The 19,640-nt window shown below is 40.1% G+C and overlaps 4 protein-coding genes across 8 annotated transcripts; 3 read left to right on the top strand and 1 right to left on the bottom strand.

Annotated features, from left to right (window-relative positions):
* On the top strand, nt 1-7,890 carry zdhhc5b (zDHHC palmitoyltransferase 5b). 3 transcript variants are annotated; one of them, XM_079556053.1, is made up of 13 exons: nt 1-130; nt 1,447-2,626; nt 2,713-2,834; nt 2,946-3,103; nt 3,183-3,355; nt 3,446-3,548; nt 3,628-3,719; nt 3,807-3,939; nt 4,027-4,135; nt 4,234-4,334; nt 4,926-5,827; nt 5,905-5,930; nt 6,141-7,890. In XM_079556053.1, the coding sequence occupies exons 2-13, from the start codon at nt 2,478-2,480 to the stop codon at nt 6,161-6,163; spliced, it is 2,091 nt and encodes a 696-aa protein (XP_079412179.1). In that variant the 5' UTR covers nt 1-130; nt 1,447-2,477; the 3' UTR covers nt 6,164-7,890. The 3 variants fall into 3 exon arrangements, with proteins under 3 accessions (XP_079412179.1, XP_079412180.1, XP_079412178.1); XM_079556054.1 differs by having other exon boundaries at nt 5,909-5,930; XM_079556052.1 differs by lacking the exon at nt 5,905-5,930.
* Nucleotides 7,891-8,206: 316 nt separating this feature from the next.
* tmx2a (thioredoxin-related transmembrane protein 2a) lies at nt 8,207-13,450 on the bottom strand. Its single transcript, XM_079556423.1, has 8 exons — nt 13,204-13,450; nt 13,024-13,084; nt 9,235-9,348; nt 8,997-9,073; nt 8,820-8,926; nt 8,668-8,733; nt 8,462-8,591; nt 8,207-8,389 (listed from the first exon to the last, which is right to left on the bottom strand). Exons 1-8 carry the CDS (start codon nt 13,390-13,392, stop codon nt 8,228-8,230), a joined length of 906 nt encoding a protein of 301 aa, XP_079412549.1. The 5' UTR covers nt 13,393-13,450; the 3' UTR covers nt 8,207-8,227.
* A 129-nt stretch (nt 13,451-13,579) lies between these two features.
* Nucleotides 13,580-16,600, top strand: pmf1 (polyamine modulated factor 1). The gene is made up of 5 exons (XM_079556416.1): nt 13,580-13,881; nt 15,547-15,652; nt 15,964-16,064; nt 16,149-16,344; nt 16,478-16,600. Exons 1-5 carry the CDS (start codon nt 13,664-13,666, stop codon nt 16,547-16,549), a joined length of 693 nt encoding a protein of 230 aa, XP_079412542.1. The 5' UTR covers nt 13,580-13,663; the 3' UTR covers nt 16,550-16,600.
* Nucleotides 16,601-16,718: 118 nt separating this feature from the next.
* Nucleotides 16,719-19,274, top strand: med19a (mediator complex subunit 19a). Of its 3 annotated transcripts, none has more exons than XM_079556414.1 (7): nt 16,719-16,834; nt 16,901-17,080; nt 17,444-17,566; nt 18,302-18,435; nt 18,522-18,618; nt 18,687-18,781; nt 18,901-19,274. In XM_079556414.1, exons 2-7 carry the CDS (start codon nt 16,981-16,983, stop codon nt 18,964-18,966), a joined length of 615 nt encoding a protein of 204 aa, XP_079412540.1. In that variant the 5' UTR covers nt 16,719-16,834; nt 16,901-16,980; the 3' UTR covers nt 18,967-19,274. The 3 variants fall into 3 exon arrangements, with proteins under 3 accessions (XP_079412540.1, XP_079412541.1, XP_079412539.1); XM_079556415.1 differs by having other exon boundaries at nt 16,724-16,834; nt 16,906-17,080; XM_079556413.1 differs by having other exon boundaries at nt 16,753-17,080.
* The last annotated feature ends 366 nt before the right edge of the window (nt 19,275-19,640 follow it).

Consider the following 19,640-nt stretch of genomic DNA (forward strand, 5'->3'; position numbering starts at 1 on the left):
TGACGCACTACTTCCTGGATTCCGACGTTGGCCTAGCTAACTAAGCTAACGAGTTTGTTTGCTGCTAACTCAAGGATGACCGAAACGACAAAAACCCTGGGGCCAAAACAACCCGTCTGATCGATATTAGGTACGTCATATTCATATACTCTGTCCTCTGTGCTGTACATTTTGCGTACTGTAAGTTAATATCCAATGTTATTTGTAAGTAAAAGCCAAGGCACTCCGCGAAGGTTCAATCTTCCACGCTAGCCAGGTCAGCTAACCCTACTATCAGTGATGGAGGACTGATCAGTGTTGCGAAAACTTTTCAAGTAAGCTAAGTTTAACACGAACATAGAAAAGCAAGTATATGTGGTTCGGTTTTGGAAGCAATTGCATAATAATGAGAGGGTACAATAACTGTTAAATGCACTGGTTCGTAGTTATCAGTGGCAGATGTCAAATAATAGTTTGAACCATAGTGTTGCTTTGGCCTGAATGTACGATGCCTTTAACGTTGTGAAGCTAAACCATTGAACTGTATTTGCTTCTTAAATGTAACGTCAAAACATGCTGAATTCACGTTGATCTGCCAGTTTGTCTGCAGACTTGCAGACAGACGGAGACTTGACGTGGAGATTTGAGGATTAAGATCCATTATTGTCAGAGACGGATTGTGAGGCACATGAGATAATTACCAACAGTGACCATTTGCCACGGCCCGCCTCAGTATTTTTTTTAGTAACCTAGCTAACGTTAATTGTTGAAAGGTGGGGTGTGTCGTAGCTCTCGAATTACACTGTTAGTATCCGCTTTCTCGGTGCCTTTCAAAAAGACAGTAAAATTAGTCATTAAAGTCCAGTATTGTCACTGATCCATGTCCCAAGAGTATTCGCAGTTCCCAAAGGTGTGTTACATTTGACCACCTGGGCTATTCATGTGACAGCTGGCACTGGCAGGAGACCTAGAGAAGGTAACTAGACCAGGGGTGATCTGCAATTTTAGACTTTATTCATTATAATTAGAGGTAATTTTACTGATGCTTTAGTAATTCATATAAGTTCGGTGTTATTGTAGACACGGTTTACACCCAGTTTAGACCCATTTTATTCCTGATTTGATCTAAACCTGGTGGTACTTGAAGGTCAAATATCTGATGAGGTGGTACTCGGAAAGAAAAGCCTGAGAACCAATGAACAGACAATCTGTCACATATAACCATTTCCATGGAATAACATTTACATAGGTTTGTTTTGTTTATGACTCATGACTAAAACCAGTTTATTGGTTGCACCTTTCTGCTTACACATTTTATAAAAAAATATATTTGATGTTTATTGTTATGGGGCAGCAGTGATTTAATCACCATTGCACGAGACCCTAGGTTGCCACATCTCCATGAGTCTCGGTCATGTGTGATCTTGTAGAAACTGATTTGCTATTGCTCACTGTTGTTTTCTACAGGGGGCTCTTCTGTTAATCTAAACAGAATGTGGAAGGAAAGCACAGAGTGAATAAGGACCTACTATGCAACAGATGACATAATCTACTGCTGTTCATGGCATCTAAAGAAGAATGCACAATGAGAGAGGACATTTGTCTGCACAGGATGTGTTGGTGGACAACATCAGCTCGCCTCGATGTGGCCAATGTCATCCCTGTGGCATCTGTCGGTTGTTTCTTTGGAATGAGTTGATCTTCTTTCAACACAAACTCTAATACTGTGGCGAACAAATGAGTTCACAATTTTATATTTTTTTGCTGTAGATTCAATTTAAGCTGGATTTTCTTCTGGATTTTTTTTGTTCTTTTTCATTTTATTTTTTACAATTTGAAGCTTCGGCTGCTTTTTATGTTTCTTTATTTACTTTATGTCATTTTATTTGTTCTACCTTTAACTTGGAACATAGGAACTGTCCTCTTGCCACCATACGTAGTCTCTTCCACCCATCCAGTGCCTAAGTAGTTATTCTCGGGACAATCACAGAAGTCATCAGCAACTGCTGGACTATTTCACCTATTCTGTTGTTGTGCTTCTGCCACTGCTGGCTATTTATTCACTACCTCCCTAAATGTTTTTATTTTGGTATATCAATACGTTGAGCACAGCTTTTGCCAAGGCTACAGCGCGATAGTATGATGGTTGCACTTGATGCCAACAGCCTTTAGTATAGTTGGATTGATCCACCAAATAGTTAAGCCATACACAAAGTACATACACATATTTTTGTATCATCACTATAAACTCATGAATATACAATCCAAAAAACATAGCTTAAATGAATCAAATGTTAATATAAAGTTATATTTCAAAATATGTATTTTTCTGTAAATGTTATGTTAGAGGAAATTCTTTATTCTATTTCCTTCTATGATTTGCATATTTTTTCCACAATGACTTGTCACATAGACTGTATTTGTCACTTTAGCCACTGAAGTTCATCTTAAGGTAGACGTTAGACTTCTACCTGTTCTATCTTTTGCCTCCATCTCTGATGCCAGGCTTCAGTGGTGGGGCGATTGGGGGAGGGGTTGGAGGTCCTGCTTCGGCTCCCCCCCGACCTTTTCGTCCCAGTCGATATGTCCCTGTTTCGGCTGCCACTTTGTTCCTTGTTGGGTCCACCACTCTTTTTTTCTGTTTTACGTAAGTTGTCTTTTTTTGCACAGTTTTCCTATTCTATTCTTTGGTTTGTTTAATTTATTGTGATATGTTTGATTCAAAATCTGCAGGTGTCCGTGGTTGTCAGAATACATCTCCTCTGTTGTTCCCATCTATGTCGCCGTAATGTTTCTTTTCACCCTCGCCAACTTCTGCATGGCCACTTTTATGGATCCTGGAATTTTCCCCAGAGGTAATAAAATCACCAAAACCTTTTAGTACGCAGAAAATTACGCAAGGCATACTATATATATATATATATATATATACATAATGTGATTATTTCCTGTGTCTGCCTCTGTAGCGGAAGAAGATGAGGATAAGGAGGATGACTTCCGCGCACCACTCTACAAGACCGTAGAGATTAAGGGCATTCAAGTTCGCATGAAATGGTGTTCAACGTGCCGCTTTTATCGTCCCCCGAGATGCTCGCACTGTTCAGTTTGTGACAACTGTGTGGAGGTACATACACCCATTTCTCTAACACTGAGTCTGAAAATTTTAAACATTGCCCGTAATTTATTTATTTATTTTTTACCAGGATTTTGACCACCACTGCCCTTGGGTGAACAACTGCATAGGGCGAAGAAACTACAGATATTTCTTCCTGTTTCTGCTGTCACTTACCACTCATATCGTAAATGTTTTTGCCTTTGGTTTAGTTTTCGTTTTACATCATCGCCATGAGTTGGATACACCACATGCAGCGGTTACGTATCCTTTTCTTTTGGATCATCACATAAACCTGTGGTTACATAATGATGACATATTTGTGGTGAAGCATTTCCTAAACGCGGTTTCCAGTATGGCTGTAATGTGTGTGGCTGGATTGTTTTTTGTGCCAGTTGCAGGCTTGACGGGATTCCACATTGTACTGGTGGCTCGTGGCAGAACGACAAATGAACAGGTAAATGGCTTTCTGAACTCACATTTGCTAAAAACAAAAAGAAAGTTTGCCATAATGACTTTTTATTTTTTTCCTCTAGGTGACAGGGAAGTTTCGAGGTGGTGTTAATCCTTTTACTAATGGCTGCTTCAGAAACATTTCAAATGTGCTCTGTAGATCTCAAGCCCCAAGGTGGGTAGCCACACTGTAATGGAATCAAATCGGACAATAAGAGAGCTGCAGGGTTTATTGATCGTCTCTGTTTTTTGTCCACCCCAGATACTTGGGTCGGCGGCGTGGTCCTCACGAACTGGAAATACAGCCTCCTTTTCTTAGGCCACATCTTACCGAGGCCCAATTAGAAGCAAAAGTCCTGGACAATGGCATACATAATGACAGGCATAGCTCTCGGGTAAGTGTTGTCAATACGCAGCGCTACTGCTTTGCACTTTGTACTTTTTACATTTCAAATTTGTATGTGTCTAAATATCTCTTTCAGTCCAAAAGCAGTGTGGATCCTGTCGAGAGTCAATCTGCAGATGCAGAACCTCCTCCACCTCCCAAGCCAGATTTCCGTTACCCTGGCCTTCCACGTGCAGACACGGAGGGTGAGATTTCCACATTGATACATTCAGCTGTCACAAATGTAATTTAAATGATGTATCTTCATTCCATATTTGCATACTTGACTCACTTTTATTTGCAGAGAGCAGCTTGTTGACAGAAGCGCCTCCCACTCCGTCAATGTTCAAGTATAGACCTGCAAGCAACAGCCCAGGGAGGAATCACAATGCTCACCCAAACAAGGTATGACTCAACTGCAGCTGCAATACATTAAAATATCGCACTGTAAATTCATAATCTTTCCTCAATCGTACAAATGAACAATAATATGTTTTTAATTTTCACATTAACAAAAAAAAACATTTTTTTACTGACAATGATATAGGTCTTTGATTTTACCTTTTTATTTTATGTTTAACACGGTGCCCCTTGTTTTTGCTTTTATTTAAATGAATCATTCAGTGGCCGTCGGTTGATCAGTAAGTCGCAGCTAGTGTCATCCCTGTGTTGACCCCTTTGATTGTTTTGTGTGTTGAGGTGGACTGTCCTTTCAACCCTAAGACTTCATTGACAGGAATGTGAAATTAATGTACTTCTTGTACAGTAGTTGAGTTGTACACCTGTATGTCTTCCTCTCAATGTTTTGGCATGCAGTCCCAGTACTTGTTAAAAACCAGTCTGTTATCTGTCCAGTATTCTTAAGATGAAAGACAAATCACACATTCACTTTCTCTCCACCACATCTTTATGTTAGAGTGTGAACATGCTACGACATTTTTATTTTGTCCGACGTTCTTTCCACTTGTCCTTTACATATTGGTTTATCCCTTTCAGATGATTCGTGGTGAAAGTTTGGACTCTCCATCTCCTACCATCCTCCAGTCCAGTCGTCATCCCAGCTACCGCTCTGAGCCAAGCAGCCTGGATGGGGCCACAGTGGTGGGGGGAGTCGCAAGTGTGCGCAGAGGGGGAGGAGACAGAGGTGAATATCCTGGGGGCTCTGGCGTCACTGCTGGTGGGGTGTCTGGCTACTCCCTTACTGGGCGCTCCTACACCTCCTACCCATCGTCTCTGGTCCTGTCCACTGGCTCTCACTCCAGCCTTCGCTCCGCTCACACGGTGCATAACCCTCTGTCCACTCTTCAGTCAGAGGGCACCACGGACACTAGCTATAAAAGCCTGGCCAATCAGACTCCTAGGAACGGCAGCCTGTCCTATGACAGCCTGCTGACCCCCTCTGAGAGCCCAGAATTTGAGTCTGCTGCTCATGAGCTATCGCCACAAAAACCCCACGCTCTACTTCACTTGACAGGGGTTGCACTCAGAGGCCAATCTGAGATGGTGTCCCCTGGAAGCCCCATGCAGGGCTACACGTCACCCTTTCTCTCAGCTCAGATTGCCCAGCAGAGGGAAGGCCAGCTACTCCAGGGCTCTGCCACTTTCTCCTCCCCCCACAGGGCTTACCTGCGCGCGATCAGCCCCACCCCTCCCGCCTCCTCTGGGCCTCCAGAAGCTCATCCGCTCATCCAGCGTCACCCAAACTCTTCCTCTCGAGCGCCCCGCACACTTTCTTCCTCTTCCTCTTCACCCGGGGTCCGTTCATTAGATCCTCCGGTGTCTCCACCTCCGCGCAGCCTCTCCCTAGCCAAGTCCCAGCCCCACACAGGGGGAGCAGGGCACCAGCACAAGCCTCGTCCCACTGCTGGAGGAGGCACTGCAGGAGCCCAGCAACCACAGTGAGTGTTAACCTGTTAGTACTTAAGTGAGGCCGCTTCTCCTGCCTTTCTAATGTCTCTCTTCTTCCTCCTATGAGTCAGCCCTCCTCTTCCTCCTTGATTTGTGAGTCTTTGCTTTGTACCTCTTGAATCTTGATGTGTAGCTGCATGCTTGTTGTTTTGCTTGGTTAATGACATAAACACCCTTTTCTGCTTATTCTTTGTGTGATGTTAATGTTCATTGCTTTACATGTTCACTATTGTAAAAGTAAGACTGACTGTCCTCTCCTTCCCTCTGTTTAAATTCTCTCACCTCCCTGATGGCATCGATCAGATCCAGTTCTCGATCAGTCATGACCAATCACACCTCATCCAAGCCTGGAGGAGTGAAGAAAGTAACTGGCGTCGGAGGGACTACATATGAGATATCCGTTTAATCCTCCAAAACTGTACTTCTAAAGGCTTATGAGCTTTTATCAAGCTGGATGTTATTCATCTGGTGAGCTCCTCAGAAAGACCGTTTCCACTGGTGTGTTGGATACTCACTATAATACAGTATTTATGAAAAGCGGTCCTGATGCCAGTTGTTCTTATTTGAACGAAGAGACTCAGAGATTTGTTTGGGAGCCGATCATTACAGCGGTCAATTCAACGTGGAGAGTTTATGCAGTAATTCTGGAGTACATTAGCACAATGTACCCAACTGTGAAAGTGAAGATGGATGAAAAGGAGATTCTATGAACAGAATTGAAATCTTGAGGACAAAGGATCAGTTTCGTCACTTAACTGTTATATTTTTTTTCCTGTATGAACAGACGACAGAGAGTTTCTTTAAATGATCAAAGAAGAGTCCAATTATCACATCATTTAGTTTTGTAATTATTTTTTAAGTGTTTTATACTTGTACGAGATCTGCTTCTTGGGTCAAAAAGCGTGATGCAAGATTACTTTAGAGAAGGGACATCTTGTGTGAGATAAAGCAATTAATAATCGATTGCCTCTATAAAATTGATGGCTGCATCAGCCAATGGGGTTTTTCTGGTATTCATGTTATGGTATTGGTCTTTTCAGCTATTATGGTGGGAATAATAGTGTACTTTTTAAAGCCACAAAGAAATTTACATTTCAGCACAAGGCAATGGATTGTATGTTTGCCAGGCTGATGCGAGAGACATTATGCAAAATCAATTTGAAGCTTTAAATCATTGTCAGTGGGGGTTGTTTTTGTGATTTGTTGGTACAAACACTAGCTGCAGATTCTGTAAGGCCAGCCAAAAATGGTAGTCGGGAAAGGGCTTATTTATTTTGGAAAACATCCAACATTAAAATACTGGACCTATTCCTTTTTTTTTTTGCTTTTCATGTCACGAAAGTATTCCTTTTTTTGTATCTATCTGCTAAAAGCTAAAGCAAACCACTTTTAAATGCAAGTGGGGAAGTAACATTTTGTAAGTTGCTTTTGCCTAATTTAAGAGATGTGTACTTGTTTTATATTTCCTAATGCTTTTGTTGTATCATTTCCCTTTAAAGACTTGTTGGATTGCCTTTGTTTTTACGTTTTGATAGGTACAGTTAAATGTTCCACACTGGTAATGCTTAAAAAAAACAACTCTAAAATTGAGATGGTCTAGTGCAGGGCATTACAGAATTGCATTTTTATTTTTTACGCCCACTAGTGTTTGCAGTAGAATGTAAGAGCCAGCTTTTTGCAGAACATTTTTTGGAAAAAATCTAGAAGCACATCATTTAAATCAATTTTACTGTGTTTCAGGTTTTCAATCCAGGCTGTAGGTTTTATGAGCATGTATCTTTTCTTTGTTCTGAATGCATACATAGTAGTAGGAATTCTAACCGATGCCCTTTTGTTCTTGTGGGTGGAACAGGACGTACCATTAGAGGCATAAGTGGCCATTGTGTGGAAATAAAACATAACCTGTGTTAAATTCTTACTGTATGAAAAGCATTGATATTGCAATTGTACGCTGTTATGACTGTGTTTCACAAATACATGTAACAAGTACATTTCCAAAATGGCCTTATGACTTTTTAAAAAACAAAAGTATGTCCAAAAATAAAAAAGGTCACACTGATTATAAGAATGGGTCTTGCATGTTATGGCACAATTAATTGCAGTTTCTACTCCTGGACACATTGAACATAACAAGTGATGTCAAAAATAATAATAAAGCAGGAAAAGGCACTGAAAAACCTGACATAAAAAGAAGTTTACTGTGACATATTTTTTTCAATCCATACACTGAGGCTGTGACTGAATTCCTCTTAAACCGTGTCAGAGATTCATTTAAGCCGCTACTGGATCAGACGATAAAGATCCCACAAAAAAAGATCACAAAAAATTCCCTTTCCTAAATGGTTCTTGTAGAGTGGAGTACTCCTTAATTTACTTCCACTTCATCCATATCACTGATCTTTCTTGCTCTCTGTCTGGTTTTCCGTTTCAAGCTCATTGCTGTCCTCTTCTGGCTGACAATCGTTTTGTCCATCTTCATTGAGGCCACGAATTTTAAGCTTTTTGCATTTTTGAATGATCTCATTTAAATTAAATTCCCTGATAATATTTTCCTGGAAAATAAACATTTTATTAAGACTAGTGAGAGCATTCATTAGAAATACATTCCTTAGTTTTATTCCTACCTCATTAAAAGTCCAAGATATTGCTCTTCCTTTGTTGTCAATCATTGGGCGTCTCATAATCTCCCGACCACCTTGAAAAAGCACCAATGTTGGAAGCTGCTTTGTCAGAGGTGAGGTGCACACCTTGTACCTGTTCAAACACAAACTCACTGAATATATCTATAGAAATTGAGCTCAACCGCAAAACCGCAAATAAAATAACTAACTTTTGAGAAACGACCTCGTAGCGACCAACATCCACTTTCCCGAATCTAAGTCCAACACAGTTGTATCTGTGATATAGAAAGCAAGATGAAATGGCATTTATTAGTTGTGAAACCATTGAATGTGAGATACTGTGTGAAAAATAATCTCCTACTTGAGGGAAAGATCAGCGAACACCGGCGCAAAGGACTGACAATCAGACGACCAGTTTGCATAGAATTCAACAATCCACGTGATACGACCGTCCTGCTGAAGCTCCTCCTGAAAAGGACAAGCTGAATTAAAGCAGTGAAAGTTGCATTTGAGTTTTTCTATTCATGCTTGTTCTTACATCTATGGTCTGGTCACTGAAGTATCTAATGTACTCTGGTCCCATGTAAAGAGGTGGCTTACAGGTCATGACAAAAGCTGTGGGACATGTTAAAATCTGCATGAATTGCTCAACTAAAAGACTATTTTGAAACATACTTGATCTTGAACACAATACTGGGGTAAGTAGTTATAAGGTATTTGGTAAAAATCACTTGTAAAAGTCTTTGTAGAAATATTGGGATGCGTGTGTGACTGACCAAGGCAGAGAACAACGTAAAGGATCCCGAGTCTGATGTCGAGTCTGAAGAAGAGAACAACGTTGGCCACTTTACCGAAGAGGAAAAGGTTGCCAATGTGCTGCTCCAGGGTAACTGCAAAAATAAGAGGAGACTCGTGTGGTTTATTATCTTAAAAATGTAAGAAATCATCAACACACAAGCTTAAATTAAATTATTGATTGTAATTTCCAGACATGAAATCCTACACAGACATTTAACTTCATCAAGGCACTATAAAAATAATCATGCATACTCAGTCGTGCATTATTCATTCACTCCATACGCCAGGGGTAGGCAACGTCAGGCCCGGGGGCCAAATCCGGCCCTCCAGCATAGAAGCTCTGGCCCTCAAGACGATTTTGAGAAATAACTTTACACAAATCAGAGATTAAAGGCCTGTTTACCTCGTAACACCCACTGGAACCAAGCACATTTTGTCCAGTTTGGCTTTACCCAAATCTAAAAGCTTGAAAAAAGTGTCGATATAGGAACTAAAACGAGGGTGAAAACTTGACAAAAAGAGCGACAACGTTACAAAAATGCAGCCCAAAAAAGCAACAAAAGAGCGACAAAAATGTGACGAAACCAAGACAAAAAAGCAAAACAAACAAAAACACAACAAAAAAACGACAAAAACATGACAAATGTGTGAAAAACTATGGCGGCAACGCAACAAAAAAGTTACGATCTTTTTTGTAGGTCTTAGCTCCAGTCGAGGAGCTTTAGGATTTGGGTAAAACCGAACTGGAGAAAATGTGCTCGGTTATGGCGGTGGGCAAGAGGTTAAACTACTCAAAAATGTGACACATGCTGTAAATTTCTTCTACATTTCTTAGCAGAACAGCCACTTAAGACATATATGACGCACGACAGGCATCTGTTGTGACGCTTTACTTCAGGCGACAGTTGGGGGGTTCAGCCCTCGGTCTTTTGACCACCGCTGTATGCGGTGGTGGTAAGCTACGTTTGTATCCCCAGCAGCCCCTGTGGTAAACTGATAGAAGCAAGGCTGCCAATCTGCGCCATCGGCCTCTCCGACCACCACCAACCACTCACACACTACATTCTGCATCCAAGTACCAACAAACCCTTCCCTTCTGAAGTTCCGAGACAGGATTGGGCAAAGCAAAGGTGGTATGGCGCTCTCTCTACCTGTGTATGAATGTAGTGTGTGAGTGGTCGGAGGGGCAGCTGTGGCCTCAATACTAACTTACTGCTATTATTTACACTTTCAACACAATACAATAGGGTAGTGGGGTTAGCTGAGCCACTTTTATCTTTGGTGGTTATTGTGTAAAAGCAATAAAATATCAATACAAAAGGTTTCTATTAACATACATTTTGGGTCAGGATCTGTTTGTTGAATTACAAGATTTAAAGGTGATGATTTGAAAACGTTTTCCATTGGCAATTTTAAGCAAAACAAATTATATTTTCATACGAACCATCTACAGATTATGCAATTTTATCTAAAAAAACCCCAAACAAATAATTTGTGTGTAATATTTATTTAAATGTGCTTTTCGCAATGTGTTTTTATGTAAAGCATTTTGGTCTGCCAAATGAAATGAACTTTGATTGATTGATTGGAACCCAGAACCACCAAAAAACAATGCAAAAACAATAGAATTGCAAATTGTTCATTGTTCCTTATGGATCAGAGGCGGCTCAATTTACGGCTCAACCCTCCCAGGACACTGCTTTTACCAGTGTTGGGGGTAACGTATTACAAAGAATACACTTTTTCTTATGGTAACTAAGGAATATAACATATTACTTACACAAAACACGGGAATATACATCATTACATTTCAAGTAACTCGAGTTACAAGTGCATTTAAATGTATGAACAAAAAAATCCCAAACTCCCCCCAAATAAAATGCAGCATGACAAATCAGGTTGGACAGTGGTGTATAAGATCTGCAGTTGTGTTGTGTGTAGTTAATGTCCTCAAAACAAAACACAAGAGAAGGAAAGGAAATCTCTGACTGCACTTTTGCTCAGTGGCATTATTACTATTCTGTTTATATTATGCCAAAAGTAACTCAAAAATAACTCAAAGTAGTGCCACATTTTTGATTCAGTAATATGCAATATAAACATATTACATTTTTAGAGCTGCAATCACTAATATAGAATATATTGCAACTTTTAAGTAACTTGCCCAACACTGGCTATTAGGAACCTGCCATTCTTAGGAAAAGTCCTAGAGAAAGTAGTATATCAGCAGCTCACTTACTTTCTCCTGTCTAACAATGTGTTTGATACTTTCCAGTCAGGCTTTAGGCCCCACCACAGCACTGAGACAGCTCTGATCAAGGTGACAAATGATATCCGCATGAACACCAACGCAGGTAAGGTCTCAGTTTTAGTTCTGCTGGACCTGAGCGCTGCCTTTGACACAGTGGACCACGGGATCTTACTTCACAGGCTAGAAAACTGGGTGGGAATCTCTGGTACTGCTCTAAACTGGTTTAAGTCCTATCTCGAGGACAGGACGTACTTTGTTGAAATTGGCAACTGTGTCTCAGACAAAATTGCCATGACCTGTGGAGTCCCCCAGGGGTCAATCTTGGGACCCCTCTTATTCAACTTGTACATGCTTCCATTGGGTCAGCTAATAAACAGCAACAATGTGTCGTACCACAACTATGCAGATGACACTCAAATCTACGTGTCACTGACGGCTGGTGAACATGGGCCTGTAGATACACTCTGTCACTGCATCCAACAGATCAGTTTGTGGATGCAAAACAACTTTCTCCAACTAAACTCAGACAAAACTGAGATCATTGTTTTTGGCCCACAGGCACAAAGACAAAGTGTTGTCAGTCACCTTGAGTCTCTCTCTCTAAAACCAAAAAATCAGGTTAGAAATCTAGGAGTGATCATGGACTCAGACCTGAACTTAAACAGCCACATCAAAGCAATAACATCAGCAGCTTTTTACCATCTGAAAAACATTGGTAAGATCAGAGGAATAGTGTCAAAACCAGACTTAGAGAGACTTATCCATGCATTTGTCTCCAGCAGGTTAGACTACTGTAACGGCCTACTCACTGGCCTCTCTAAACGAGCTATCAGACAGCTACAGTACATCCAGAACGCTGCTGCTCGAGTCCTGACAAGAATCAGGAAATATGACCATATTAGTCCAGTGCTCCGGTCTCTGCACTGGCTTCCTGTCACTCAGAGAATAGACTTTAAAACAGCTCTGCTCGTGTACAAGTCTTTTCATGGTTTAGCTCCAAAGTACATCTCTGACATTTTACAGCCGTATGAACCATCTCGGGCCCTGAGAACTTCAGGGAGGGGCCTCCTGGTGGTTCCCAGAGTCAATAATAAACACGGTGAGGCTGCGTTTCAGTTTCATGCAGCTAAAATCTGGAACAGTCTTCACGAGGATGTGAGACAGGCCTCAACTCTGACAATGTTCAAATCCAGGCTGAAAACAGTTCTTTTTACCAATGCATATGACTGAAAGTATTTTATCTGCACTCTCGCCTTTTACTGTAATTGATTAATTTTATGTTGATGTTTTTATTGATTCTATTTGTTTTCAACTGTGAAGCACTTTGAATTGCCTTGTGTATGAATTGTGCTCTACAAATAAACTTGCCTTGCCTTGCCTTGCCTTGCCTATTATTACCCTATCCCTGAAACTCAAACTCTCTATCCTTCATGGTTTAGAGAGCAAACAAACAACAGGATGCATCCAGTGAAGTTTACATATAGACAAACGTGTGACAACAGATTAAAGCACTTACTGGCTCTTCTGTTTTTCATCATCACAATTGCACAGAGGAACATCAGAATCTCCCATTCTCTCTATAAAAAAAAAGAGATGACAAATGAGAAGTTATAGAACAAAATGTGATTTGTTTAAAAGGAGCACCCCGTCGCCACATATAGCTCCAACTTGGGGAACCCTATCCCTCCACGCTTACCCAGTCAAAATCGCAGGAGTTGCCGTCTTCTCGTTGTGTAGCCAAGTGTTCGCAAAGTCCTGGCGCTTTTCTCACAAGTAGAAACGCCACTGTCATAAGAAACGAAATGATATAATATGGTTTGAGAAGCCATTTGTAAATCTGTGGGAAATGATAGAAAAACGTGAAAAGTGCAGTGAAGAGGCCCATGCTTGCAGACTCGACAGCCGGCCACAGTGTGAGTAAAGACAGAAATGACAGAAATGACAGCTGAAGTGAGGGGGGACTGGCCATTTAAGAGGACGAGACGAGTAGGTGCACTGCGCATGCGCGACAAAAGCCGGCGTTGGTTTATTGGGCCATTTTCTACAGTCTATGGGCCAAACGGCTCCCCGTAATTCTGGCGGCAAAGCAAAACATAAACAACACGGCGTGAAATAACTGTTTATGCGCGTAGCAACGCAGAGGCAAACGTGTGAAAATGGAGCAACAAGATGAAGTTGTAATGAGCCAAGACGCCGAGAATAAAGCCGACGTGGAGCAGGAAACAAGTGAAGCTGCGAAAACGTCCACTGAAAAGTCTAAATCTACAAGCGGAACGACTACGACGGAGGACAACGCAGTGGCTGGATTTAGTAGAATCAAACTCTTCGAGAAAGTGATGCAAAAAAGTTTGGAGAGTTTTGTCGGTAATGTCAGGTAACGTGAAACATTCTTAAACCGGGAAATGTGTGTACTTTAGTTTGTTACAGGCCATAGATAAGGACTGCGCTTAAAATTACAGTTATTTCGGTTCTTGTGACTCAGTATGAGTTTAAAATAAAGCTATTTTAATATGATATGGGGTCAATATCCTATAAGTGAACAGTGTACGTTTAAGTCTTTAGGATTTGTTTTTAACTGGTAGCCCTCCAACAACTTAATGCTCTTAAAGTAACCCTCAGCTGAAACAAGGTTGGTGACCCCTGCAGTAGGGTTTAGGTCGGGCTCGGACCAGTGTTAATTTTGACAACATATTTTAATTTGGTTTTAGTCTTAGTCTTTTGACGAAAATATATTTCGATTTTAGTCTAGTTTTAGTCGACTAAAATTGCAAGTAAATTTAGTCGACTAAATTTAAGACGAATTTAGTCGACTTTGCATTGATAATATTCATTGTAATAATATTTAATCTTGTTCCTCTGCTTCATGGAGCTGCTCCACATGAACAAAGCTCAGAGCTGATCATTTGGCAGTGACTTTACATGATCTGAGGCTCTTTCAGACGGTCAATAGAAGTTTGGATGATTTTAGTCTCTCCTTTTCATTTTTATTTAGTCTCATTTTAGTCGACTAAAATATCTGGACATTTTAGTCATAGTTTTAGTCTCACGAAAAACTTTTAATTTAGTTTTAGTCCAATTTTAGTCGTCAAAAATATCACTTTGACTAAAATTAAGACTAAATATTTTAGTCGACAAAATTAACACTGGCTCGGACTTCAAGATTTGTAATTTTTATAATGATCATTATTAATATTAATATCATCTGTAATAAAAATAAATGTGATTATACTTATAAAATAGAGGAGTTGTCCCTTTTGTTCAGCCTTTTTCTTGCGGCATGGGGAGGGGTACTGCAGGGGGAAGCGCACGTGCCGAGTGTGTTGGTCACGTTTCTGAAGCAGTGAGGCCAGCGCTCTGATACCAGAGCTACACTGAGACCATCACTGTAAGCTCTTTCTCTCAGGACAGTGTTTAACTCACAGTAGTTAAATAAGCAGTTTGGTTCCTGTTAGTTAAAGTATTGTAAATGCTGTGTGATGGAGGAGAAGAGAGACTGCAAAGAGGAGGGACACTGACAGGCTGTGCTGCTGCTGCACGTAACCTTCCCTGCACCGCGCACACCTGTTATGGTATGGTTTTTTTATTGAGACAGGGACAGTGCACAATTTAACATTGACCAAAAGGAAAGATGCATCGTTCCAGGTTATAGCAAAAATGCTAATTTCCACCAGTAATCCCTGGGCAGGTTGATGTTGCAGTACAAAAACTGATTTTAAATGTAGATGAATACTTGACCATGGATTTATACGTTTTGACATCATTAAAAACATACCAAGGGTAAAACCTCTTGTCTAAAACTTCTTGTTTTACCCATGCATGATGAATGCATTGTGCAGAGTGCGCTTTGACTGGACCTTAATACTTTAAATGAGGGCCTACAAATCAAGTTAATCGGTTGGCCTTGGGTCGGGTCGGGCTGTATGCCTGCAGGCCCGGGTCGGGTCAACTGGCTACTTTTTAACCCCCCCCCCCCCCCCCTACCTCCTGTAGTTTAAAAAAGTATGTTGTTGTAAATTTGTGACTGTGTTTCCTTTTCCAGTTTCAACAAATTCACCAGCACTTTCCGGCCACTATACGAGAAAAACCCACAGCGAATGGAAAACATTTATAAACAGTTTATTGAAGAGTTAAGAAGAGCAGTTCAGGTATGTGTGGTACAATGAGAAGATGTAAAATTATAATTAATTATACATTTTATTTGTTGGTTTCTAACACTCAAGGTCACCATCAAGGACAGGATGCTCAGACAAACTAAAAGCCCTTACACAAAGAGTTCATAAAAAAGGACTGCGCAGAAACACTAAAAGACTTTTACCCTTACCATTGGAGTGCCTCGGAGTTTTGCCCTCAGAACTTATTATGGAAGGGCTTTTAGTTTGTCTGAGCATTTGACTTGAATGTCACCCATCTTGACACATGTTGTTATTGATAAATTGTTTTTGAATGTATTTTAAAGGACGATATTAGCAGATTGACTGAAGAGGGACGTTTGGAGACCAAGCTCAATGAACTTGATAAACTGCAGAATGCTGCCAAGAAAGAAACCGATTCTGCGTGGTAAATTATTATTTTTGCGTCATATTTTAATTTCCCACTATGTTAAAGTACTTTCTTTAGATTTACACTTTTGTTTTTTCCTAGGCGGCCCTCTGGGATACCTGAACAGGATCTTTGCAGCTTTCTGATGCCTTATTATCAAAAACAAGACACCTACATGCGACTGGAGCTTAAAAAAATCCAAGCTGAGAATGCTACTCTGGCACAGAAGGTCATGGCAGGCAGAGAGCGCATATCTCAAACTGAACATCATATTTCAGCAGCAGTGGGAGACTGGAAGGTAAGTCAGTTCAGTTTCATTAGCAACGTTTTTTTTCTGTCAGTTCATCTGCACTGAAGTTTTTTTAGTACTTGGAACATAACAATTATTTCTGAGCTCTAATATAACACGCATTAATGTTTCTTATCCATAGGCATCTGTGACAGAATTTGAAAAGCTGGCATCCACCCTCTGCTGCCCCTCTGATGCCCTTGATTATATTTAATTGTCATGTACTTTTTTGGAAATAAATTTCACTCTGTTTTGAATTTTTCATATAAATCAAATAAATTATGCATTGCCTATACCATGATCGGATTCTGTTGATGCCATCTTCCATTCAAGCACATCACGACTGTAGACCGTGGAAAACCCCAACAGTGTATTACGACCATCATTTTGGTAGCTTGCGTCTTTACACGCAGCACTACGGTAAAGGAAAATAGTGCCACAAAGAGGCCACAGTGAACCAGTTACAGCGTCTTTAATTGTGGATTATCCAAAGTGGCGAGTGCGTTTTTGTTAAATTGTTATTTATAGGTAAATATGACAGAGATGTTTTCAACTCTATTTGAAGCTCAGGGACCACCGGGCTCCGCAGCTTTGGGATTTGGACCAGGGAAACCTCCACCGCCTCTGCCGCAAAGCCAAGGGTCTATGCCGGGGCAGATTCCACCACAGCTCGGGGATGAGGGGCCTGTTTCACGAAAGCCCGGAGCCTCGAACGAGCCTTTCTACTTACTTCGAGATCTGCCCGGTAATGTTTGACACTTTACCTCTGAAAAGTCGTTTATGTTAGTATTATATATATTAATGTTTGGAAACAGATAATGCAGCGACCCTAACCTGCCAAGCAGTTTGTAAACAAATGCTAGCTAGCATTAGCATTGGATGCTACAGCTGTCTGATCAATAACTTACAAGTGTGTATGTGTTCTCATGTACTCGTACGGTTTTCTCATTCTTAAACACACATAATAGCTCGGTAGTTGTGCTTTTCATTTAAAAGGTTTGTTTGAACGAGGAATTACGTTTGCTTTACTTATATTTTATGTTCTTGTGTGTTTTCAACATAAAGTGACTACTAAAGTTTCATGAGACAATTATTTGTTTGTGTTTAGTTGGAAACGAGTTGACGGGAAACTCTAACCTCATTACGCACTACAATCTGGAGCACGCGTACAACAAATTCTGTGGAAAAAAGGTGAAAGAGAAGCTCAGCAACTTCCTTCCAGAGTTGCCAGGTGAGATTTGAGATTTGTATGTGTTGCCTGCAGTGTGGCTATTGCTTTCACTTCATTGGCTTTGCTTATATGTGCATGTTCTCATAATTATTATTTTAGGGTTTCCCCTGAGGAATTTTTTATAGCTTTTGCTGATTGGTGATGGTTAAGAAAACGATGATTAGTCAAATAAGTGGGTTCAGGAAGTGTTCGTCCACTCAGTTTATCTATGTCACTCTTTGGAAATCGAAAAAGTTTCAAATAGTTGTTTTATTTAGAAATGAATAAATAATAATAAAATCTACACTCATGCGTACAATATATACAGGCTACATTTTCTGCATCTTGGGAAATATATTAAATATACTATAGGTTTAAGCTTTCTTTTAAAAATGCACGAGCATCTTAGCCATAGGGCAACGATTATATCCGTCTATTACATTTTACTGAAAATTTCCTTTGAAAGCACTGTCAATCTCAAATTAGAGCGCATGCATTTATGACAGTGAGTTACACTGCAAAGTAACTACCACTAGAGGCTGCCACTGTTTTTCAAAACATAAGTGTATTTGGTCTGCGTGTGGAATTGGTTGAATTTTAAGCTGTTAATGGTAAATGTGAAGTTATGACATTTTATTGCGGTTCAACTGTTACTACTACACCTACTACTTTGTCATGTTTTTGATAATCATTTATTTTGAATTTAATGATTTGTACCTGCTATGCAATATCCATAACCTCTGTGTTGTCCTGTAGGAATGATTGATTGTCCTGGCACACAAGACGGCAGCTCTTTGAGATCTCTGATTGACAAACCTCCAGTGTGTGGAAACTCCTTCAGCCCCTTGACTGGTGCTCTGCTCACAGGCTTTAGGCTGCACACAGGACCGGTACTGATCCAGACAACCAAAACTCCTCATGACCCTGAAAGCAAGTGTTTTCATGTGGATACTGTTGTTGTTTTGTTTTTTTGCAGCTTCCAGAACAATACCGCCTCATGCACATACAGCCACCAAAAAAGAAGAGTAAGCACAAGCACAAACATCACAGACTACAGGACCCATTACCACAAGGTATGACTTTTGCAAACGTTTGGTTGGTGCCACACATATGTGTAATGGCTTACTTTATGACATTATAGAAACTCCATCAGACTCTGATCCCAAAAAGAAGAAAAAGAAAAGAGATGATGATCCTGACCGCAAGAAAAAGAAGAAAGATAAGAAAAAGAAAAAGGTAAGTTCAATAATTGGATTTTAAAAAAAAAATGCTCAGTGTAAGTTACTGTGTTTTATATTTCAGCGGTTAGGTTTTTCCCCAAATTTCTTTGAAGTATTTTGTATATCTGTTTTCAGAATCGCCACAGCCCTGACCACCCCGGCCTCACAGGCTCACAGCCGAACAGCAGCAGTCTCAGATAGACATAAAAAAGACATGTATGAAGAGTTGTGTGAGTGTGTATTTTATAAGAGAAAGTATGTATGTTTTATAGATAATGTATTATAAATACAAGCGATGCATTGTTCTAAAGCCATGTCCAAGAGGGTGGATGAAGTGTGCGTGTGACTGATGTTAATGTGGCTTAATATGGAGGGTGATATTCAGCAGTACAGTATACAGTGCCACTGATGAGCATGGTGTGAGTGAGCAGGTCCCATGTACCTGTCCTATACATGTCATCTTGTATTTTGTTGTTATAATTTTGACTGACATTAAAAAATAAAATTTATATCGTTATTTTTTTCTTTTTTTAATGAATATTTAAAAGTCTATATCTTTTAAGAAACAAGACAAAAAACATTTTCAGAGCACATTAATTTTAATGCAGAAAATATATTTGGGAAACTTAGACGATTGCATAGTCTGATTATCATGTAATGCTATTGTACTTAAAATTGTTAAGTTCTTAGGCACAGTGGTGATAAAGCAGTAGCGTAGTGTGAACCCACCAAAAGCTTAACTTCATGTGAAATTCTAAAATACACACATTGCTAAAATGATTCAAGGATAATAATAAAAAAAATCCTACCATGTAGGTACTAGGTATATAAAAGCATTAACACGGTTATTTACAAAAAGCACATGGAGCACACGC

The sequence above is a fragment of the Gobius niger genome (genome assembly GCF_951799975.1).
Source record: "Gobius niger genome assembly, chromosome: 5".
In the NCBI taxonomy this organism is placed as follows: Eukaryota; Metazoa; Chordata; class Actinopteri; order Gobiiformes; family Gobiidae; genus Gobius; species Gobius niger.